At 45.3% G+C, this 24,317-nt stretch overlaps 3 protein-coding genes across 3 annotated transcripts; 1 reads left to right on the top strand and 2 right to left on the bottom strand.

Annotated features, from left to right (window-relative positions):
• Nucleotides 1–670: 670 nt before the first annotated feature.
• On the top strand, nt 671–5,596 carry LOC134323403 (extracellular calcium-sensing receptor-like). The gene is made up of 5 exons (XM_063004931.1): nt 671–943; nt 1,026–1,826; nt 2,361–2,591; nt 3,239–3,362; nt 4,698–5,596. The coding sequence occupies exons 1-5, from the start codon at nt 686–688 to the stop codon at nt 5,594–5,596; spliced, it is 2,313 nt and encodes a 770-aa protein (XP_062861001.1). The 5' UTR covers nt 671–685.
• A 1,581-nt stretch (nt 5,597–7,177) lies between these two features.
• LOC134322961 (extracellular calcium-sensing receptor-like) lies at nt 7,178–13,143 on the bottom strand. Its single transcript, XM_063004368.1, has 6 exons — nt 12,908–13,143; nt 10,898–11,174; nt 9,448–10,281; nt 8,976–9,185; nt 8,688–8,811; nt 7,178–8,079 (listed from the first exon to the last, which is right to left on the bottom strand). The coding sequence occupies exons 1-6, from the start codon at nt 13,141–13,143 to the stop codon at nt 7,178–7,180; spliced, it is 2,583 nt and encodes an 860-aa protein (XP_062860438.1).
• A 2,368-nt stretch (nt 13,144–15,511) lies between these two features.
• Nucleotides 15,512–23,845, bottom strand: LOC134323402 (extracellular calcium-sensing receptor-like). Its single transcript, XM_063004930.1, has 4 exons — nt 22,964–23,845; nt 19,099–19,308; nt 18,805–18,928; nt 15,512–16,764 (listed from the first exon to the last, which is right to left on the bottom strand). Exons 1-4 carry the CDS (start codon nt 23,843–23,845, stop codon nt 15,863–15,865), a joined length of 2,118 nt encoding a protein of 705 aa, XP_062861000.1. The 3' UTR covers nt 15,512–15,862.
• Between the last annotated feature and the right edge of the window lie 472 nt (nt 23,846–24,317).

The following is a 24,317-nucleotide window of genomic DNA, read 5'->3' as shown; positions in this document are numbered from 1 at the left end:
TTCATCATTTAAAACAAAGAAAACAAAGTCATTAACTCTCAATTACCATGGTTGTTTGGTTTAATTACCCCGTTATTCCCGGTTGGTTAAGATCCAACAATCCTCCCATTAAATGACAAATAGAAGAACATCATCCACTGATAACCAGGCATCATCAAGTTGTTTTTTTGGGGGCCATAAAATTGCTCCAGCTCCACCAGGACTTCCTACAATTACCCCCGAATGTTTCGCTCTGGGCAAATTTAGCTCTACTAAACAGGATCTGCTCCGCTCATTCAGCCATTCTGCGGAGGACATGTGAGCGTCCACGTTCCTCTCCGGTTCACACTCGGTCTGTTATCTCTGCTCCGGTGATGGCTGTGGGTGTCTGGCTGTGGGTGCTGGGGCTCCTCTCCGGGCCGGTCTGGGTGCGCTCTGCGGGACTCTCTTGCACCCTGCAGACGAGGCCGGTCTCTGGAAGCTTGTATAAGGAAGGCGACGTGATTATCGGGGGTCTGTTTCCGGTTTACGTCTCGGCTCCTGAACCCGACCACGCGTTCACGCGCAGGGTCGACGGCGGCCGCTGTCAGAGGTGAGCTTTGTCTGTATTTGTCTCTATCTTTATTTGTTTATATAATATGAAATTCTAACCAACCTTCTCAAACCTCCTAGTTTTGGATTGCGGTCGTACCGCTGGCTCCAGACTATGATCTTTGCTGTGAAGGAAATCAACGCGGACCCGGTCCTGCTGCCCAACCTCACGCTGGGATACCTGGCTGCAGATACCTGCCTGGCAGAGGCGACCACCCTGAGCGCCGCGCTGGCCATGGTGACAGGACAAGATGAGAACGTGTCCGGGGAACGGTGCACCAAGGCTCCGAAGGTCCCGGTCATTATCGGTGATGCCCGCTCCTCTGCCTCCATGGTGGTGGCTGATACACTGGGTGTTTTTAATATTCCCATGGTAGGTGGCAAATTATACCATACTGTGATTACCCATTTACCTTTAATGGTAAGGTTGTTTACTCATGTTCTTTTGTCTCCAGATCAGCTACTTCGCATCCTGCGCGTGCCTCAGCGACCGCACCAGGTACCCGACCTTCCTGCGCACCGTCCCCAGCGACGCCTTCCAAGCCAAAGCCATCGCCCGTCTGCTGCACCTCATGAGCTGGACCTGGATCGGGGTCGTCTCCGGAGATGATGTGTACGGAAAAAGTGGCGTCCAGCACCTGCTGAAGGAACTGCAGGGTTCGGCCGTGTGCGTGGACTACTTCGAGGTCATCCCCAAATCTCACGCGCCGAGCCGGATTCGGCGTATCGTGGAGAGAATCCAGACGTCCAGGGCTCAGGTCGTGGTGATGATCGCAATCAGTCTGGACGTGGAAGCCTTGCTGAGGGAGGCGATAAAAATGAACGCCACTGGCAGGCAGTGGATAGCTACTGAAGCCTGGAGCACCTCCACCCACTATACCTCATTTAGTGGTACCTCCCTGGCGGGCACCCTTGGTTTTGCCATAGGACGGGTGGATATCCAGGGACTGGGCTCCTATATGACACAGCTGAGCCTGGAGATACATCTAAACGACTCGTTAGTGAGAAATCTCTGGGAGGATTTTTTTGGGTGCAGATTCGGGGAGCAAACAGAATCAAAACCTCTAAAACCACAGTGTACTGGGCTGGAGAAGGTGGAGGAACCTGGTCAGACCTACTTTGACATTAGTTATAACGTGTACAAGGCGGTTTACGCTGTTGCGAATGCTATACAGGACATGATGGATTGTGAACCCGGGAAAGGACCGTTTGAGAACGGAGAGTGTCCAGAGATCAAACCAATAAAACCCAAACAGGTAAAATAATAATAATATTAAGTGAAATGTATAAAGAACCCGAGGGATCTTGATCTTTTATTTTTTGGTTTCTGTGACTTAAACGCTGCTTGATCCTGGTCAGGGTCGTGAGTTCTTTACCTCCAACCTCACAACCACAAAGCAAAGCCGAGATTCGAACCCGGATCTCAGTGGTTGTGGGCTAGAACGCTACACCATCTTTTTTAAAATATCCTGGCTAAAAAATATACACACAGCAGCTTTGATTATTAATTTAGTGGCCAATATGAACAGGATGTACATGGAAGAGTGGGCTCCTTTCAGGGTCAGGAAGGGAAGCCTAACAGTTACTGTGTTATGAGAAAATAATGGAAGATGCAGCACAAATTGGCACCTTAATATTCGGCATTTCCTGTACAGCAGCCTCTGTGCTCATGGTAATTAAAGCTCACTTGACTGTGGACAGTGTGAAATATATTATATTATTTAATTTTTTGGTGCAATGGTGCGTCACGTTGTGTTTTATTTATTTATTTATGTATTTATTTATTTTAGCTCTTGCACTACCTGAAGACGGTGGAGTTCACCACGCCCGTGGGTGAGAAGGTCTTCTTCGATGAGAACGGGGATCCGTCCGCTTCGTACGACATTATAAACTGGCACGTGGGCGCCGAAGGGAAGGTGGAGTTCGTCAAAGTAGGTCAGTTTGACGTAGCAAAAGGACCAGAACAGGACTTTCAGCTAGACCTCACAAAGGTGTTCTGGGGAGGAGGACTGGGGGACAAGGTGAGGATGCTGGTACATCTGTTCGCATGTGTTGGATGTGGTGGTAAAACCTAAACTTAGTCATTTGGAAGGGTGTCCACATACTTTTGACACTTTATTCAAGTAAATAGCATCTGCACTTGTAATATGTTTGTATTTATTAATTAAATTTATTAAATTAATCAAACGCTTGTGTAAACAGGGCTGGTGTATGAAGGTGTGTGTGTGTGTGTGTGTGTGTGTGTGTGTGTGTGTGTGTGTGTGTGTGTGTGTGTGTGGGACTTCATTTTGGGCTCCCCCGGGTACAGAGGTCCCTTTGCTCCCCTGTTTAGTGTTGATAGCATCATTACAAGCCTGTCTGTTAAACAGTAGAGGAGTTGGAGTAGGTGTCTCAGAGCAGCATCGTCCCCGGAGACCTGGGTTCGGATCTCACGTCTACACACTGTGTGAGAGAAATGTATGTAATGATATGTGTGAAATGTTGCTCTGTATTTGGGGTTTTGGAGTTTGGAGACTCTAGATTGCCCGCTGGGTGTGAGTGATTGATTCGATGGGTGAGCATGTGATGCCCTGTGACAGACTGGCATCCTGTCCCGTGTGTGTTAATGCCCTGTGTCCAGTGTGACCAGTAAATTTTTTGAAAACGTTTATCTTTCCCTTTGTTTCAGGTGCCCGTGTCCGTATGCAGTGAGAGCTGCCCACCGGGCACCAGGAAGGCCGTGCAGAAAGGAAAACCCATCTGCTGTTACGACTGTATACCCTGCGCATTAGGAGAGATCAGCAACACCACAGGTACTGAACATCCACCCGGGATACAGGACGTTATTCATTCATTCATTCACTGTCTGTTTTACTGATGATTTATCCTGGTCAGGGTCACAGTGGGTCTGATTTATTTGGTAAAATGCAGGAATCACTACAGACGGGTTGCCAGTTCATCACAAAACACACACATTCACACTTAGGGTAATTTCTAGTATCTCTAGTTTTTTCTGACTGCATGTTTTTGGACTGTGGGAGAAAACCGGAGCACCCGGAGGAAACCCACATGACACAGGGAACACATGCAAACTCCACACTGAAAGGACCCAATCAAACCAAGAATCAGATCCTTTCTTCTGTGAGCTGACAGTGAAACCCACCGTGCCACCCAACTGTTTTATTCTTTACTGCATATGTAGTTAAATTCTAATGCTAAGAAAGAAAGGAAAATGATTAAATAAAGAAAGAAAGGAAATAAATAAAGAAAAATTTAAAAATTTAAAAAAAAAATAAAAAAAAATGAATAAATAAAGAATAAAAAAGAAAGAAAAAGAAAGAAAACATTTCAAAAGAAAAATAAATAAAATAACGAATAAAAAAGAAAAAATAATAAAAGAAAGAATAAAAAGAAAAATAAATAAAGAAAGAATAAAAAGAAAGAAAGAAAGAAAGAAAGAAAGAAAGAAAGAAAGAAAGAAAGAATAAAAAATGAAAAAATAAATAAAGAATAAAAAAGAAAGAAAAATAAATATATTAATAAAAAATAAATAAAAAATTAAGAATAAAAAAGAAAAATTAAGAAAGAAAAAATTTCCAAAGAAAAATAAATAAATAAATAATGAATAAAAAAATTAAAAATAAATAATGATTAAATGAATCAATAAATAGTAAAAAGAAAAATAAATACATAAAGAATAAGAAAGAAAGAAAGAAAGAAAGAAAGAAAGAAAGAAAGAAAGAAAGAAAGAAAGAAAGAAAGAAAGAAAGATCCTGGGTTAAAAATCTACATTTGGCACCTAAGCTTAAGTAGAGAGTCGTACAACATCATTGACTTTGTGTCATGACCTTCAAAAGTTTGTTTTTAGTGACTGATTTGCTATAGATGATGACTTCTCTGTGCCCATATACAAACAGACAGACTTTACTTTTCACTGCACCCAATAAAACATGGAACAGTGGTCTTTTAGCCAAGGTAGAGAAGAAAACCCAAACTGTCAACTCATCCAGAGAGAAAAACGTATTCAGATGATTAGATGTGATTATAAATGTTTATATATTTTATTAATAATAAAAGAAAAACTTAAATATTGTGGCTTTATTAAACTTGAATAAATCTGGACTTGCTGATGGTTCTTTTATTTTTAGACTCCACCGAGTGCACGAAGTGTCCGAAGCGTTTCTGGTCCAACGCCGACCACACGAGGTGCGTCCCGATGCTCATCGAGTTCCTGTCCTTCCAGGATAACATGGGCGTGGTCCTCTCCGTGCTGTCCGTCTCTGGAGCCGCTCTGACCGTCGGCGTCCTGCTCGCCTTCTTCCTCCACCGGGACACGCCGCTGGTCCGGGCCAACAACTCCGAGCTGAGCTTCCTCCTCTTACTCTCCCTGAAGCTCTGCTTCCTGTGCGCCCTGGCGTTCATCGGGCGCCCGGCCTCGTGGTCCTGCATGCTGCGCCACACTTTGTTCGGGGTGAGTTTCGTGGTGTGCCTGGCCTGTGTGCTCAGTAAGACCGTGGTGGTCCTGGTGGCCTTCAGAGCGACTCTGCCCGGCTCCAGCGTGATGCGCTACTTCGGTCCGGTCCAGCAGAGGTCGGGCATCTTCCTGTGTACGCTGGTACAGGTGGGCATCTGCGTGCTGTGGCTGGTCCTGGCGCCTCCGACGCCCACCGAGAGCGCGGGGGGTGAGCTCGGGGCCCGGGTGGTCCTGCTCTGTGGCGTGGGCTCCATGGTTTGTTTCTCTCTGGTCCTGGGCTACATCGGCCTGCTGGCGGCCATCTGCTTCCTGCTGGCTTTCTTCGCCCGGACGCTTCCGGACAATTTCAACGAGGCCAAATTCATCACCTTCAGCATGTTGATCTTCTGCGCCGTGTGGATCGCCTTCGTCCCGGCGTACGTCAGCTCTCCGGGGAAGTACAGCGTCGCCGTGGAGATATTCGCCATCCTGGCGTCCAGTTACGGACTTCTGCTGTGTATATTCGGCCCCAAGTGCTACATCATTCTACTCAGACCAGAGAAGAACACCAAAAAGAACATCATGGCTAAATAACGGGGAAAATTTATGTCTCCTTCTAATAAATCTAATAGTGTTATTTATGTTAGGTTTATTTTTAAAAATGTAAAGTTTAAGAAACTTAAAGCAATAACACGTGTGTGTATAAGTTATTCTTACATTAATAACCTTATATTACAGATTTAGTTTATATTGAAATGATCTTTATTAAATAAAGTGATAGAAAAACACGTATTGATCATTTTTAATGTAATATTTGTTTAATACGTCTTTATTTTTAACACCCGCTGTACACAGTCTGGTTCATGTTCATATCAGCACTGATGGGGTGGGGTGTCTATCCCAGCTTTTCAATGGGCGCAAGGCACACAGTAACACCCTAGACAGGGCGCCAGTCCATCGCAGGGCAAACACACACACACACACACACACACATTCACCTATAGGGCAATACAGTGTCTACAATTAACCTGACGGCATGTTTTTGGACTGTGGGAGGAAACCGGAGCTCCTGGAGGAAAACCCACACAGACACGGGGAGAACATGCTAACTCCACACAGAAAGGAACGCCCCACCTAGGAATCGAACCCAGGACCTTCTTGCTGCACTGAGCCACCGTGCCGCCCGTTTGGGGTCAAAAATAAATTAATCTCCTTTATATAAAAGCAAGTTTGAAGAAGAGGTCCTGGGTTCAATTCCCAGGCGGGGCGGTCCAGGTCCTTTCTGTGTGGAGTTTCTCGTGCAGTCCGGAGATAAAATAAATTGCCTTGAGTGTAAGTTTGATCTGTGATGAACTGGCAACCTGTCTGGGGTGTTTCCTGCCTTTTACCAAATGAATCAGACCCACCGTGACCCTGACCAGCATGACGTGGTGGTAAAACACACACTAAGTAAATAAATGAATGAAGTTACATACAGACACGACGTTGCTGCTTGAAATATGAAATTTGACTCTGTTGGCCATTTAAACTTATATTTTATTAACATTTTGTATTTATTTTAACACATTACACATCAAACATAATAATCAACGTGTACATGTGAAATATTAATAAATTAAAAACAGTAAATGTTGTAAATCCATCATTCAGCTCTTAACACAGAATCTTCAAACTGCTCCCCTCGTTCCTCTCACAACCAACAACATTTAAATATCTTATTCATCTTATTCATATATATTTCTATCCTAAGTATAGATGTAATTTAAAGGGGAAAAAAGGATATAAAACACATTAAACACATCAGATAAAAATATTGAGTTATAATAAGTTTAGTGATAAAACCTAAATGAATGGTGAACTGACCACGAGGGGGCGCCAACTTTTCATTAGTGATCGATCGATGTTTCCTTTAAGGTGACGAGTGGATTCGAACCCTGTTAGAAAACTGTGCAACATTATAGAGCTAATGAGATTCAGACGTCAGAAGTCATTCCAATTCATCCCAAAGGTGTTTATTAGGGTTGGGGTCAAGAATCTGTGCAGGTCACTGCAGTTCATCCACATGGATCTACATGGACGTCACTTTGTGACAAGTTGGATGTAAACTGTTTCATTTGTCATATTATCCCTTTATTCAGTGATTAAAACGGGTGTCCACATATTTCTGGCTGTCCTCTATGTTTTCCCCATGAGGAATTTTTTGGTGTTCTTCTCTGGTCTGAGTAGAATGATGTAGCACTTGGGGCCGAATATACACAGCAGGAGGCCGAAACTGGACGCCAGGATGGCGAATATCTCCACGGCGACGCTGTACTTCCCCGGAGAGCTGACGTACGCCGGGACGAAGGCGATCCACACGGCGCAGAAGATCAACATGCTGAAGGTGATGAATTTGGCCTCGTTGAAATTGTCCGGAAGCTTCCGGGCGAAGAAAGCCAGCAGGAAGCAGATGGCCGCCAGCAGGCCGATGTAGCCCAGGACCAGAGAGAAACCCAGGAAGGACCCGGACATGCACTCCAGGATGATCCTCGAACCCTGAGCGCTGAAGCTGCGGTGAGGAAGCGGTGGACTCAGGGACAGCCAGGTCACACAGATGATCACCTGAACGCAGGTGAAGAACAGGACGCTCCCCCTCTGCTGGGTCGGTCCGAACCACTGCAGAAGGGCGGCCGATCCGGGCCGGACCGAATGGAACGCGACCAGAACCACGATGGTTTTGACCAGAATGCAGGAGATGCAGAGGACGAAGCTGACGGCGAAGGCGACCTGCTGCACCCCGCACGCCCACGCCGAGGGGCGACCCACGAACACCAGCGCACACAGGAAGCAGAGCTTGAGCGAAAGCAGGAGCAGGAAGCTCAGCTCCGAGTTGTTGGCCTTGACGATAGGGGTCAGTCGGTGGCGAAGGAAGACGACCGACACGGCCGCCGTGGTGACGGCGCCGGACACAGCGACGGCCGCCAAGGTCACGCCCATGGTGTCGTTGAAGGAGAGGAATTCAATCTCGCGGGGGACGCACGCAGTCCTCGGACTGTTGGACCAGAATTCAGAAGGGCAGCGGTGACATTCCAACGAGCCTGTAAAATACATAACAGTGTGTCTGTTTTAGTCATATCCAATTCCCTGATCGTATTTCATCTCCTCTACTGCTGCAGACCTCCACTCCTCACCGAGGATGGTCATACGTAACTGTACTGACCGCTTCTTTCCCCCTGCACCAGGCGGGTTCATACGGAGATCTGTATCGTGCACGGAGAGTCACGCACTGATCTCCGTTATCCCCCGTCTCTGTGCAGAACCATCGATTAGCCAGCAGAGGGAGTAACTGCAGCACTTATGAGGAATCCACTTTATTATTTCCACCCTTGGATGAGCTGTTAAGTGCCACCACGCTGCCCCCAAATTCAACCATATACAGTACATAATGTTGCAGTGCATGCTGGGAATTGTAGTGCAGCACATTGTGAACCTGACTAATGTTAATAAAATATAATAGAATTAGCACATGGGTTCTAGCAGCTCCAATCTTCCTGACTGCAGGTCTTTGGACTTGTGGAAGGAAACCGGAGCACCCGGAGGAAACCCACATGGCAACGAACCTGGCCGCTCGACCAGGCAATAGAACCCAGACCCTTCCTGCAGTGAGGACCCAGTTACAAATCGACCAGGTTTAAATGTTGGATACCTGAGACGTTGCTGAATTCACCATCGGCACACGGCAGGCAGTCGAAGCAGCAGATTGGCAGACCCTTCTTTACGGCTTTACGGGTGCCCGGGGGGCATTCAGGGGTGCACACGGACACGAGCGCCTAAAATAATTAAAAGCAAAAAAATCCTTATTAAAATTCAAAGCAGCTTTACAGTTATGACTGAATCCTGATCCATTGAGGGTTAAGGGTCGTGCTCAGAGGTCCAACATGGGCAAACTGGCAGTGATGGGTGACCCCAAACTCATTTTACCTACAATATTTACCTTGTTGGAGTTTCCTGGCCAGCTGATAGCGGATTGGTTAACGATGAGCTCAGACCCCTCCAGACGCCCGACAGGGACGTATTTCAGGCTCCCTCCAGAACCTCTGTGCCAGTTCACCAGGTCATAGGCAGCTGGTATCTCACCATCCTGAAAATAAAACTTCTCTCCTGATGGCGTGGTGAAATTTACCAGCTTAAGCTGCTCCAGGAGCTGAAAGAAAAAGAAAAAAAGTATAAACCACTATATTCTGGTCTGGGTCCACTGGAAACATTAGTGGAACAGGTGGTAGAGAAGTACAGCACCCCTCCGTATGTGCTGCTGCCGTCTGTAGGAAATCACCACTGCATTGTAAAGATGGACCAGGTATACACTAACCTGCTGCCCTCCTCGGCCGAGGAAGTTTCTTATACAAAACTGGACTTTAAAAAGTTGAATAAACAAACATACATCTTAGATGATTAAACCAGGTCACCTGTTTACTGGAGATCAGATCTGGAGACGAGCAGCTCGGCGTCCCGTCAGGATCTGAGCTTTCAGGAGCCGCGCAGTCCAGCAGAGAGTGAAGAGCATGCGCCGCTGCGTAAACCGCCAGGTACACGTTGTAGGTGGCTCTGAGGGCGGAGACGTCTGTAAAACTGCTCTGAACCCCCTGCAGACTCTCCGTCCCCCTGCAGGCCGGCAGACCCCCCTGAGAGTCCGGCGCGGGTTCCTGATCCGGACCGCAGCCGAACAGCTTCTTCCACAAAACCCGCAGGAAGGAGTCTGTGGGGTACCGGGAGGGATGTAGCTGCTGAAGGTGCTTCTCGAATCCCGGGATGCGCGCACTCCTGATAGCCACGCCCAGTGTGCCCTGAGCAATGCCCGCGAGCTTGGGGTTGTTTAACAGATTGCCGCTGGTACTCCAAATTTCGCTGGCCAGGAACTGGCGGCCCGTCACGTTCCTCCGGACGAGCTCGGTGAGGAACGCCTCCACGTCCACGTCCAGGGCGAATATCATGATCACCCGAGCGTTTGACCTCTCGACGGCGGACGCGGCGCTCGCCACGTCTTTGGCTAACCTCTCCCGGAGGATGGTGCTCACGAACGCCAGGCAGATCCCCGTACCCCTCGTCTCTTCCTGGAAAGCCTGCACCGCGAGAAGGCCGTAGTCGCTTTTAGCCACCACGGCGCCGACCCAGGTCCAGCCGAAACGCTTGGCCAGCTGAGCCATGGTACGAGCCTGGTACATGTCACTGGGGATGGTGCGGAAAAAATTGGGGAACTCGCGTCGGTTGCTGAGGCACACGCACGTAGCCAGGTGGCTAATCTGTGGTAAATAAATAATAATAATAATAAATAAATAATTTTCTCTCATCATTTAAACAGAGACCAACACAAACGTGTGATTTTACATTTTCTTTGTGGTTTGATGATTATATTGGATAATTATACTGGAAAAAGCCTGTCTAAACTGGTTTGGCCTGGTTTAGCTGGTCTCCCAGCCTGAACAGATGGTGTTGGACTGGTCTAGCTGGTCTAAGATGGTTTGACCCCGTCTTCTAGCCTGGACAGATAGTGCTGGACTGGTCTAGCTGGTCTATGTTTTTCCTGGTTTAGTTGGTTTAAAGCCTGAACAGTTAGTGTTGAACTGGTCAAGGTGGTCTAAGCTGGTTAGCTCTGGTTTGGCTGGTCTCCAGCCTGGACAAATATTGTTGGGCTGGTCTGAGTTGGTTTGACCTGGTTTAGCTGGCTTCCCAACCTGGACAGATAGTCTTGGACTGGTCTCAGCTGGTCCTTCAGCCTGACCAGTATCTAATCTCTATCTCACCAGTTGGTACTTGTCACCAGCTAGAACCAGCTTGTTGTTCAGAACCTGAACCCCCACCCCAGTACCAGTGTTCCCATTAAAGTGGCCAGTAGGATCATATTTTATAGGACCTCACCATGGGTACGTGCAGTGGACTCAGGGCTCTGGACAGAATCATGGCCTGCGTGGAAGACGAGTCTCCTATGATGACCTTGGCCGGTCGGCTGCTTTTACACGCGTCCGTCCCGCCGCTGATCATGGACATGACCGCTCTCAGGCTGAACGGGTACCGCCCGCAGCTGTCCATGATACGGTAACCCAGTCGCACCCCCGGCAACAACGAGCCGTTCCTGTTGATCTCCTCCACGGCAAAGACGAGAGCCTGGACCCACTGGACGTGACCCTCCTGAAATCTGAGCAGAGACGAAGACAGAGAGATGACCGTCGGTTCCAGAGAAGTTGTTAATATGGCAGGAATGTTTTAGAATGCCGGAGCAGCTCTCACATAGTTCTGTCCTGAGAGCAACTCTAGGGTTAGCAATAGGATGATGGAGAAAGGCTTGTTAAAAGTAATAATGTTTACTTTATGTTTATTTTTGACTATTTTTAACAACACTGCTATATAAGACTTAATTTTAGCTTAACTTTAATTAAAGCAAATAAATACGCAAGTTGTCAAGCGCATTGTGAGTGAATTTGCTTCCACCAGCCAACAGACATTCTGATCATTACTGAGCGAAACGCAATGAGTTCAACATGTTGAATCCCAAAGCAAGTTCATCACTTTATATAGATATAATTTCTATAGAACTATGGGTTGGATATAAGTTTTATAGCTTCATATTATAATTCCTTTAAGAATTATAAATATTTTATCTGATTGCACGTCTTTGTACTGTGGAAGGAAATTCACATGGACACGAGGAAAACCCTGGCTGCCCGGCTGGGGAGACGAACCCAGGTCCTTGCTGTGAGGGACAGTGCTACCCATGTCTATATGAGTATATATAGATATATACGTATGTATGTGTATATAGGTATATGCATGTATACAGTTCTATGTGTGTATATAAATTTGTATCTGTGTACGATATTCACATTGTATATTGCATCATGTTGCACAATAATAGATCAATATTATGTAAAGTTCTTGCACAACTGTTCACAGTTCAACACTTTCACACAATCGGTTCACTTTAAATTACTTTTATTTTTAAATTATATTTAAGCTCTTTCTTAATTTTATATATTGTATAATATATATTTTTGTCTACTTTGTTTACTTCTGTAATTACTGTGGCTGAGCAGTCACAAAAGCATTTCACTGCCAGTTGTACCGTGTATGACTCTGTATGTGACAAATAAACCTTGATTAGATTTAATTAGATTTTTAGTTCAATTCATTTAAGTTTTTTTTTATTATCATTACAAATAAAATCATTTTGTTATGATTGTGTCTGATGAATTCCTTGTTAGTAATAATAGATTGTTTAAAGCTTGGAATACATTTTGAAAGAGCCAGTACATTAATACGAACACAAACAGTGGTCTCTCACCAAGGTCTAAAAGTAAACCCAACGTTTCTTGTTACCTCTGACCACTGGAGAAGATTCCTCTGGTCATTTTGACCATATTTAGCACTCAACGCAAATAAATGCAAGTGTTGTCAAGCACATTGTGAGTGAATTTATAGCAAATACAAACTTAAAGAGATCAAACTTCAAAGTTACTTGATCACATTAAAACAACTATTGCAGAAGTTATTAAATCATCACAAACATCCCTTGATAACATTTCAATCACAATAAAACAATTTAATCACATCTGCATTTGGGCTGAAAGGTCAGTTCATTTAGTATCACCTTTTATATTCTATTATGGTGTAAAATTGTCGACGTGAGCGCCTGAATAGTCAGAAAATCCATAAAATCAAATCACAATCAGAGCTGAGAATCCCAAAAGCATCGTAGCATGAAGGTCTTTCTACCATCTGATCTGAAATAATAAACGTTTACGATGCTTTTGGAAACCCTGGCTCAGATATTTAGTGTGGTTCAGGTTCACCTGTGAACAGATCCTGCGAGAAAATCACCGTTATTATTATTCCTGAAGGAGCCGAAACCACGGTGGATGGAGACGCACTTACTCTGAGCAGGGGGGCAGGTACGGTTCCCGGGTGAAGCTCAGATCGAGAGCGGGTGGCAGGACGAAGACGTTGAAGACCGCCCCGATGACCACGTCACCGTCCTGATAGAGCCCGACGTTGTCCAGATGCTTCGCTCCATCCAGGTACGCGCACCTCTCCGGTTCGGATGCCTCACACGACACCCACAGTAATAACGCCAGCGAGGGCAAACACAGGGTGAACACGGCAGCAGCCATGGGGGGGCTCCGGTGCTGCCCTGGCACGCTGCTCTGCTTTACTCTGACAGGATGTTGTACCTGGTGTGGATATTTAAACCCCAAAACGTCCTGAGAGAGCAGAAGAAAAACACGGACCAAATTGGACCCGGGTGCTCCAAACCACCTCGTACCCACCGGTCCAGATTAGAGCTAATTGCTCAGTACACAGCAATTACACAGGTGAGGAGAGGTGAAATTCAGGGGGGTGAAGGGTGAGCTGATTATTTAGGGAGAAACGATTAATAGGTGCCATACTGACGTCAATGTTTGTGGACGCCGAACACCTGAACATCACATATTGCCAAAAGTATTCACTCACCCGTCCAAATCATTGCATTCAGGTGTTCCAATCACTTCATGGCCACAGGTGTATAAAACCGAGCACCTCGGCACGCAGACTGCTTCTACACACATTAGTGAAAGAACGGGTCGCTCTCAGGAGCTCAGTGAATTCCAGCATGGTACCGTGATGCCACCTGTACAACAAGTCCAGTTGCTACTAAATATTCCACAGTCGACTGTCAGTGCTATTATAACAAAGTGGAAGCGATTGGGAACGACGGCAACTCAGCCACCAAGTGTTACCACGTAAAATGACAGGGCGGGTCGGCGGATGCTGAGGAACATAGTGGGCAGAGGTCACCAACTTTCTGCAGAGTCCATCACTACAGACCTCCAAACTTCATGTGGCCTTAAGATGAGCTCAAGAACAGTGTGTAGAGCTTTATGGAATGGGTTTCCATGGCCGAGCAGCTGCATCCAAGCCTTACATCACTAAGCGCATGGTGTAAAGCACACCGCTGCTGGACTCTAGAGCAGTGGAGACGTGTTCTTTGGAGTGACGAATCACGCCTCTCCGTCTGGCGATCCAAAGGACGAGTCTGGGTTTGGCGGTACAAAGAGATTCTGGACAATTTCATGCTCCCAACTTTGTGGGAACAGTTTGGGGATGGCCCCTTCCTGTTCCAACATGACTGCGCACCAGTGCACAAAGCACAAGATCCATAAAGACGTGGACGAGCCAGTTTGGTGTGGAGGAACTTGACTGGCCTGCACAGAGTCCTGACCTCAACCCGACAGAACACCTTTGGGATGAATTAGAGTGGACACTGTGAGCCAGGCCTTCTCGTCCAACATCAGTGTCTGACCTCACAAATGCGCTTCTGGAAGAACGGTCAAAAATTCCCATAAACACACTCCTAAACCTTGTGGAAAGCCTTCCCAGAAGAGTTGAAGCTGTTATAGCTGCGAAGGGTGGCGACATCATATTAAACCCTGTGGATTAAGAATGGGAGTCACTCAAGTTCATATGTGTGTGAGGGCAATATAGTGTATAATAAAGCGTATCAAGGGCAGAACGATTCTGATAGGCCATTTGACTAGTGGCACTGACTTGTTCACCAAGGGCCCTAAAAGCTCTGTGTAATTACAGGCCAATTTTAAACCTTCCTTTTGTCCCCAAGATTTTAGACAAAGTCTCTAAACAGTTCTGTTCTTATTTACATGAAAACTTTTCTTATATTTTTTCTTGTTCTATTAGATCTAGTGCAGCATTTGAAATAGAAAATACAGGAGGTGTTAAAGGATTTTAAAAGGACTAATAAATACTCAGAAACTACAAGAGTAAAGTATGGTGTTCCACAGGGGTCAGTTTTGGGATCAGAAACAATGATACTGCTTTAAATATTTTTGACTCTGTTGGCCATTTTAATAATAATAATAATAATAATAATAATCCATTTTATTTATGGCGCCTTTCAAAACACTCAAGGACGCCTTACAAAAGCAAGAAAGTAACAGACATCAATAAACCATTAAAATCTAATAGAAAAATCAATAAAGATAAATACAATAAAATCAATACAATAAAATAAAAATAAAAAATCAGTACAAACTCACCAATAAAATCAATACGATCTCTAAACAGTCAAATGTAATCACTGTTAAACAAATATTGGGGTAGTAGTACCAATCAAGTTCCAAAGATTAGTAGTAGGCTAGCTTGAAAAGGTGAGTTTTAAGTTGGGATTTTTTAACTTATATTTTATTAACATTTTTTCATAAATTTTAACCCATTACACACCGAACATAATAAACAATGTGTTACATTAAAACAATAAATATTGTTAACAAATTAAAAACAGTAAATGTTGTAAATCCATCATTCAGCTCTTAACACAGAATCTTCAAACTGCTCCCCTCGTTCCTCTCACATTTAAATATCGTATTAATCTTATTCATATTTATTTCTATCTTAAGTATTGATGTAATTAAAAAAAAAAGGATTCAAACCACATTAAACACATCAGATAAAAATATTGAGTTTATTAAGTTATATACTGTATATATAAAATATTAAGTTTAGTGATAAAACCTAAATGAATGGTGAACTGACCACGAGGGGGCGCCAACTTTAAATTAGTGATCGCTCTATGTTTCCTTTAAGAGGACGAGTGGATTCGAACCCTGTTAGAAAATGTGCAACATTATAGAGCTAATGAGATTCAGACGTCAGAAGTCATTCCAATTCATCCCAAAGGTGTTTATTAGGGTTGGGGTCAAGAATCTGTGCAGGTCACTGGAGTCCATCCACATGGATCCACATGGACGTCACTTTGAGGCTGTAAACTGTTTAATTTGTCATATTATTCTTTTATTCAGTAATTAAAACGGGTGTCCACATATTTCTGGCTGTCCTCTATGTTTTCCCCATGAGGAATTTTTTGGTGTTCTTCTCTGGTCTGAGTAGAATGATGTAGCACTTGGGGCCGAATATACACAGTAGAAGTCCGTAACTGGACGCCAGGATGGCGAATATCTCCACGGCGACGCTGTACTTCCCCGGAGAGCTGACGTACGCCGGGACGAAGGCGATCCACACGGCGCAGAAGATCAACATGCTGAAGGTGATGAATTTGGCCTCGTTGAAATTGTCCGGAAGCTTCCGGGCGAAGAAAGCCAGCAGGAAGCAGATGGCCGCCAGCAGGCCGATGTAGCCCAGGACCAGAGAGAAACCCAGGAAGGACCCGGACATGCACTCCAGGATGATCCTCGAACCCTGAGCGCTGAAGCTGCGGTGAGGAAGCGGTGGACTCAGGGACAGCCAGGTCACACAGATGATCACCTGAACGCAGGTGAAGAACAGGACGCTCCCCCTCTGCTGGGTCGGTCCGAACCACTGCAGAAGGGCGGCCGATCCGGGCCGGACCGAATGGAACGCGACCAGAACCACGATGGTTTTGACCAGAATGCAGGAGATGCAGAGGACGAAGCTGACGGCGAAGGCGACCTGCTGCACCCCGCACGCCCACGCCGAGGGGCGACCCACGAACACCAGCGCACACAGGAAGCAGAGCTTGAGCGAAAACAGGAGCAGGAAGCTCAGCTCCGAGTTGTTGGCCTTGACGATAGGGGTCAGTCGGTGGCGAAGGAAGACGACCGACACGGCCGCCGTGGTGACGGCGCCGGACACAGCGACGGCCGCCAAGGTCACGCCCATGGTGTCGTTGAAGGAGAGGAATTCAATCTCGCGGGGGACGCACGCAGTCCTCGGACTGTTGGACCAGAATTCAGAAGGGCAGCGGTGACATTCCAACGAGCCTGTAAAATACATAACAGTGTGTCTGTTTTAGTCATATCCAATTCCCTGATCGTATTTCATCTCCTCTACTGCTGCAGACCTCCACTCCTCACCGAGGATGGTCATACGTAACTGTACTGACCGCTTCTTTCCCCCTGCACCAGGCGGGTTCATACGGAGATCTGTATCGTGCACGGAGAGTCACGCACTGATCTCCGTTATCCCCCGTCTCTGTGCAGAACCATCGATCAGCCAGCAAGTCAAGTCAAGTCACCTTTATTTTTATAGCACATTTAAAAGACAACGTGTGTCAACCAAAGTGCTGTACATTACAATCAAGTATAAATACCACTCAACTATGCAACATTTAGCAAATCATTAACATACATACAAAATAACATACATACGCACCAACATATAAATAAAATAAAACCACTAAAACAAAGATGGCTATGACAACCCAACAAATATTTTAAAAACCTGTTCAATAAGAGGACTCAAATGCCAAAGAAAACAAATGAGTTTTTTACATTTGATTTAAAGGCATCTATTGTGTGGGGAGTCTATTCCAGAGTCTTGGGGCAGCTACAGAAAAGGCCCTGTCACCCTTGAACCTCATTTGAGAGCGTGGAATAGCTAAGAGCAGCTGGTTAGAAGATCGTAGAGCTCGTGGAGTGGAGTGAACACAGAGAAGGTCAGCCATATAGCTCGGAGACAATCCGTGTAAAGCCTTAAAAACAAATAATAGAACTTTAAATTCTATCCTATATTTAACTGGTAACCAATGCAATGATGCAAGTATGGGGGTAATGCTCTCCCTTTTCTTGGTACCGGTCAGGAGCCTCGCGTTTTGGATTTTGGACCAGCTGTAGACATGACAAGCTTGACTGACCGATTCCCAAGTACAGTGAATTACAAAAATCGATACGCGAGGAAACAAAAGCATGAATTACTGTTTCCAAATCATTAAAAGAGACAATACTTTTCATTTTAGCAATGTTCCTAAGTTGAAAGAAACCAGCTCTCACAACAGCATTCACTTGTTTCTCAACAAGAGCGGGATCAAAAATGACACCCAGGTTTTTTACATTGTTATTTACATATGATGCTAATGGCCCCAGATCGTTAGCTATGGCCCTTCCTGAAATAGGATTTCCAAAAAGAATATTATCGGTTATGTCTTGGTTTAAATTAAGAACGTTCCTAGACATCCAATTGTTATTATCTCTCAAGCAATCAAAAATGAGACTCAGAGAACCATTATCTCCTGGTTTTAGTGGGAGATAAAACTGGGTGTCATCTGCATAACAGTGATAAGGAATTTTATACTTCTGAAAGATGGACCCAAGGGGGAAGCATATATAATGAAAACAAAACAGGACCCAAAATAGAGCCCTGGGGTACTCCACATGTAACAGGCGCTGAAAGGTTGGAAAACTGACCCATCTTAACAGAGAAGGTTCTGCTTTCCAGATAGGAAGCAAACCACCTCAGTGCAGTACCCTTAATGCCAACGACATACTGTAGGCGATCTAACAAGATAGTATGGTCGACAGTGTCAAAGGCTGCACTAAGGTCTAAAAGAATTAAAACAGCACATTTTCCGGAATCAACAACTAAAAGTAGATCACTGGACACCTTCAGAAGAGCAGACTCAACACCATGGCGCGTAGGCCGTAAATGCAGCACTTATGAAGAATCCACTTCAATATTTCCAGCCTTGGATGAGCTGTTAAGTGCCACCACGCTGCCCCCAAATTCAACCATATACAGTACATAATGTTGCAGTGCATGCTGGGAATTGTAGTGCAGCACATTGTGAACCTGACTAATGTTAATAAAACATAATAGGATGGTGCTGTGGGTCTTGTGTTCGACACATGGGTTCTAGCATCGTCAATTAACCTGACTGCAGGTCTTTGGACTTGTGAAAGGAAACCGGAGCACCCGGAGGAAACCCTCATGGACACCACCCTGGCCGCTCGACCAGGCAATAGAACCCAGACCCTTCCTGCAGTGAGGACCCAGTATCAAATCGACCAGGTTTAAATGTTGGATACCTGAGACGTTGCTGAATTCACCGTCGGCACACGGCAGGCAGTCGAAGCAGCAGATTGGCAGACCCTTCTTTACGGCTTTACGGGTGCCCGGGGGGCATTCAGGGGTGCACATGGACACGAGCGCCTAAAATAATTAAAAGCAAAGAAATCGTCATTACAATCGCTTATCCAAAGCAGCTTTACAGTTATGACTGAATCCTGATCCATTGAGGTTAAGGGTCGTGCTCAGAGGTCCAACATGGGCAAACTGGCAGTGATGGGTGACCCCAAACTCATTTTACCTACAATATTTACCTTGTTGGAGTTTCCTGGCCAGCTGATAGCGGATTGGTTAACGATGAGCTCAGACCCCTCCAGACGCCCGACAGGGACGTATTTCAGGCTCCCTCCAGAACCTCTGTGCCAGTTCACCAGGTCATAGGCAGCTGGTATCTCACCATCCTGAAAATAAAACTTCTCTCCTGACGGCGTGGTGAAATTTACCAGCTTAAGCTGCTCCAGGAGCTGAAAGGAAAAGAAAAAGGACAGTTTTAATCAAAATATCGTTAATTATATTATATTATTTTTAGGGCTGTCAAACGATTAAAAATTTTAATCGCGATTAATCTCAGAATTTCATATAGTTAATCGCGATTAATCGCATTAAAAAAAATCTGTGTAAATGTTATAGAAAAGAAGGATTTTTAAGTGAAATGTTACAGTTAAAATGGTGAACACATTTTATGCTAAATGTACTGATGTTAAAAACTGCTGGGACAAGAGAAAACTGTTTTATTCACTCACATACTAGGCAGTAATACTATCCAGTGGTTTAATGGACGTTTCTACACGAACTGAGTGTGTTTAGACTAGGGTGGCCAGATTCATAGTAACAAAAAGGAGGACATTACACCCCAAAAAGCCGGACATCATATTAGGAACAGGGGGACATGCTACTGCAACACACAGAATGAATTTAGAACCCATATAACAGAGTTTTTGACCAATTTAAGCAAGAATTATATAACAAATGACTGTTTTACTCACTAAATGTTGTGTCTTTTCATATTTAGGTCCGTTCATCGCTGCCTCAAAAGTTTACTTTTTGGCATTTTCACCGCGTTCCTGATCATGAGAGCTGAGTGATTGACTCAGGTAGCGGTGTTTACAAAACAGAGAGGGCGGGCGAAATTCAACCACCCAATCACAGACTAGCATTTAGAGGGCGGACCTTCTCCGATTGGCCAGTGGTAGCTCTATAAGGAGTCAAATGAGGCTGTTAAACCAATGATATACAAAGCATTTGTTTTGACATGTACCTGAGCCAATGGTAAATAATATTGATCAAAAATGAAACCAGTTCACTCCAAAAGGAGGATTTTTAAGTGTCCGTCCTAGCGTTACGTGAATGGAGGACTGGCAGCTTCTTTATTATGCAAGTGCATTACTACGACACTACGACGCTCGGTTACATTATGTTAACAAACCGCAAATAAAAAACGGTGGTAAGTCCGACATTAAAACGTTTGTTCTACCAGTCAAGTCTCAACATGAACTAGAATTTGCGTTAACGGCACTAATTTTTATAATCGCGTTAAATTGAGATTGCGTTAATGCGTTATTATCGCGTTAACTTCGACAGCCCTAATTATTTTATTTTATTTTCATAAACTACTATATTCTGGTCCGGGTCCACTGGGAACATTGGGCGCAGGGCAGGAATACCATCACAGAGCCATTAAAGTAATTAATGTGCATTAATAAATGTGTAAAAACACATAAATAAAACTAATAACACAGAACTGAACCCATAAGCACCTGAACACATTTAGGTTCGAGTGCAAGTTAAGCTTTCTCATCTCACAGATGCTCATTTGACTGCATGGATCCCCACAGGCACACTTTAAAATCTTCTGGAAAGCTCTGTTAGAAGAGTGGAGGCTGTTATAGCCACAAGAGAGGTGGGGACTCTTTTATTGCCTTTGGTTTTAGAATGGGCTAACAAACTCAGGTAACCAGACAAGAACAAAAAAGAACAGAACAGAACAGAAGAGAATATAGAAGAACAGAGCAGAACATAATGTAACAGAAAATAACCGAACAGAACAAAACAGAATAGAGCAGAGTAGAAAAGAAGAGAACAGAACATAGCAAAACAGAACAGAAAAGAAGAAAACAGAACAAAACAGAATAAACCAGAACAGAATAAAACAGAACAAAACAGAGCAGAACAGAAAAAAAGAGAACAGAAAAGAAGAGAACACAACACAACAGAACATAATGTAACAAAAGACCAGAACAAACCAGAACAAAACATAACAGAAAAGAACAGAAGTTAACAAAACAGAATAAAACAGAACATAACTATTAGCACAATGCTAACTGGCTGGCAGCTAACAATGAGACATTTTGGGGGTCATTTTGCAGGTAAGGGAAATCTTAGATGGGCCGCTCGAGTGGTGCAGCAGAGTCATCAGACAGCCAGAGGGCGCCGGAGTGCACAGGTGAAGTTCAGTAACAAAACTGGGCTTTAAAAAGTTGAATAAACAAACATACAGTGTATCACAAAAGTGAGTACACCCCTCACATTTCTGCAAATATTTTATTATATCTTTTCATGGGACAACACTATAGAACTAAAACTTGGATATAACTTAGAGTAGTCAGTGTACAGCTTGTATAGCAGTGTAGATTTACTGTCTTCTGAAAATAACTCAACACACAGCCATTAATGTCTAAATAGCTGGCAACATAAGTGAGTACACCCCACAGTGAACATGTCCAAATTGTGCCCAAAGTGTCAATATTTTGTGTGACCACCATTATTATCCAGCACTGCCTTAACCCTCCTGGGCATGGAATTCACCAGAGCTGCACAGGTTGCTACTGGAATACTCTTCCACTCCTCCATGATGACTTCACGGAGCTGGTGGATGTTAGACACCTTGAACTCCTCCACCTTCCACTTGAGGATGCGCCACAGGTGCTCAATTGGGTTTAGTCCATCACCTTTACCTTCAGCTTCCTCAGCAAGGCAGTTGTCATCTTGGAGGTTGTGTTTGGGGTCGTTATCCTGTTGGAAAACTGCCATGAGGCCCAGTTTTCGAAGGGAGGGGATCATGCTCTGTTTCAGAATGTCACAGTACATGTTGGAATTCATGTTTCCCTCAATGAACTGCAGCTCCCCAGTGCCAGCAACACTCATGCAGCCCAAGACCATGATGTTACCACCACCATGCTTGACTGTAGGCAAGATACAGTTGTCTTGGTACTTCTCACCAGGGCGCCGCCACACATGCTGGACACCATCTGAGCCAAACAAGTTTATCTTGGTCTCGTCAGACCACAGGGCATTCCAGTAATCCATGTTCTTGGACTGCTTGTCTTCAGCAAACTGTTTGCGGGCTTTCTTGTGCGTCAGCTTCCTTCTGGGATGACGACCATGCAGACCGAGTTGATGCAGTGTGCGGCGTATGGTCTGAGCACTGACAGGCTGACCTCCCACGTCTTCAACCTCTGCAGCAATGCTGGCAGCACTCATGTGTCCATTTTTTAAAGCCAACCTCTGGATATGACGCCGAACACGTGGACTCAACTTCTTTGGTCGACCCTGGCGAAGCCTGTTCCGAGTGGAACCTGTCCTGGAAAACCGCTGTATGACCTTGGCCACCATGCTGTAGCTCAGTTTCAGGGTGTTAGCAATCTTCTTATAGCCCAGGCCATCTTTGTGGAGAGCAACAATTCTATTTCTCACATCCTCAGAGAGTTCTTTGCCATGAGGTACCATGTTGAATATCCAGTGGCCAGTATGAGAGAATTGTACCCAAAACACCAAATTTAACAGCCCTGCTCCCCATTTACACCTGGGACCTTGACACATGACACCAGGGAGGGACAACGACACATTTGGGCACAATTTGGACATGTTCACTGTGGGGTGTACTCACTTATGTTGCCAGCTATTTAGACATTAATGGCTGTGTGTTGAGTTATTTTCAGAAGACAGTAAATCTACACTGCTATACAAGCTGTACACTGACTACTCTAAGTTATATCCAAGTTTCATGTCTATAGTGTTGTCCCATGAAAAGATATAATAAAATATTTGCAGAAATGTGAGGGGTGTACTCACTTTTGTGATACACTGTACATCTTAATTTAAATTATTAAACCAGGTCACCTGTTTACTGGAGATCAGATCTGGAGACGAGCAGCTCGGCGTCCCGTCAGGATTTGAGCTTTCAGGAGCCGCGCAGTCCAGCAGAGAGTGAAGAGCATGCGCCGCTGCGTAAACCGCCAGGTACACGTTGTAGGTGGCTCTGAGGGCGGAGACGTCTGTAAAACTGCTCTGAACCCCCTGCAGACTCTCCGTCCCCCTGCAGGCCGGCAGACCCCCCTGAGAGTCCGGCGCGGGTTCCTGATCCGGACCGCAGCCGAACAGCTTCTTCCACAAAACCCGCAGGAAGGAGTCTGTGGGGTACCGGGAGGGATGTAGCTGCTGAAGGTGCTTCTCGAATCCCGGGATGCGCGCACTCCTGATAGCCACGCCCAGTGTGCCCTGAGCAATGCCCGCGAGCTTGGGGTTGTTTAACAGATTGCCGCTGGTACTCCAAATTTCGCTGGCCAGGAACTGGCGGCCCGTCACGTTCCTCCGGACGAGCTCGGTGAGGAACGCCTCCACGTCCACGTCCAGGGCGAATATCATGATCACCCGAGCGTTTGACCTCTCCACGGCGGACGCGGCGCTCGCCACGTCTTTGGCTAACCTCTCCCGGAGGATGGTGCTCACGAACGCCAGGCAGATCCCCGTACCCCTCGTCTCTTCCTGGAAAGCCTGCACCGCGAGAAGGCCGTAGTCGTTGTTTGCCACCACGGCGCCGACCCAGGTCCATCCGAAACGCTTGGCGAGCTGAGCCATGGTACGAGCCTGGTACATGTCACTGGGGATGGTGCGGAAAAAATTGGGGAACTCGCGCCGGTTGCTGAGGCACACGCACGTAGCCAGGTGGCTAATCTGTGGTAAATAAATAATAATAATAAATAAATAATTTTCTCTCATCATTTAAACAGAGACCAACACAAACGTGTGATTTTACATTTTCTTTGTGGTTTGATGATTATATTGGATAATTATACTGGAAAAAAGAGCCACATGTGCTGGTGTGGTCTGGTTTAGTTGATCTCCAGCCTGGACACATAGTAGTAGACTGGTTTAGCTGGTCTCCTAACCTGGACAGATAGTGTTGAACTGGTCTAGCCTGTCTAAACTGATTGGCCTGGTTTAGCTGGTTTTCCAGCCTGGACAGATAGTATTGGACTGGTGTAGCAGGTTTGGTCTGGTTTAGCTGGTCTCCCAGTTTGGACAGATAGAGTTGGACTGGTCTAGGCTGGTCTAAGATGGTTTTGCCTGGTTTAGCTGGATCTTCCAGTCTGGACAGATAGGCTCCTTCAGCCTGACCAGTATCTAATACCCGTCTAAAATACCAGCTTTACCACTCTAACCAGTTGGTACTTGTTACCAGTTAGAACCAGCT

The sequence above is a fragment of the Trichomycterus rosablanca genome, chromosome 11 (genome assembly GCF_030014385.1).
Source record: "Trichomycterus rosablanca isolate fTriRos1 chromosome 11, fTriRos1.hap1, whole genome shotgun sequence".
NCBI lineage: Eukaryota > Metazoa > Chordata > Actinopteri > Siluriformes > Trichomycteridae > Trichomycterus > Trichomycterus rosablanca.
The sequence above is the reverse complement of the archived record's forward strand: the minus strand, read 5'-3'. Positions and strand labels throughout refer to the sequence as shown.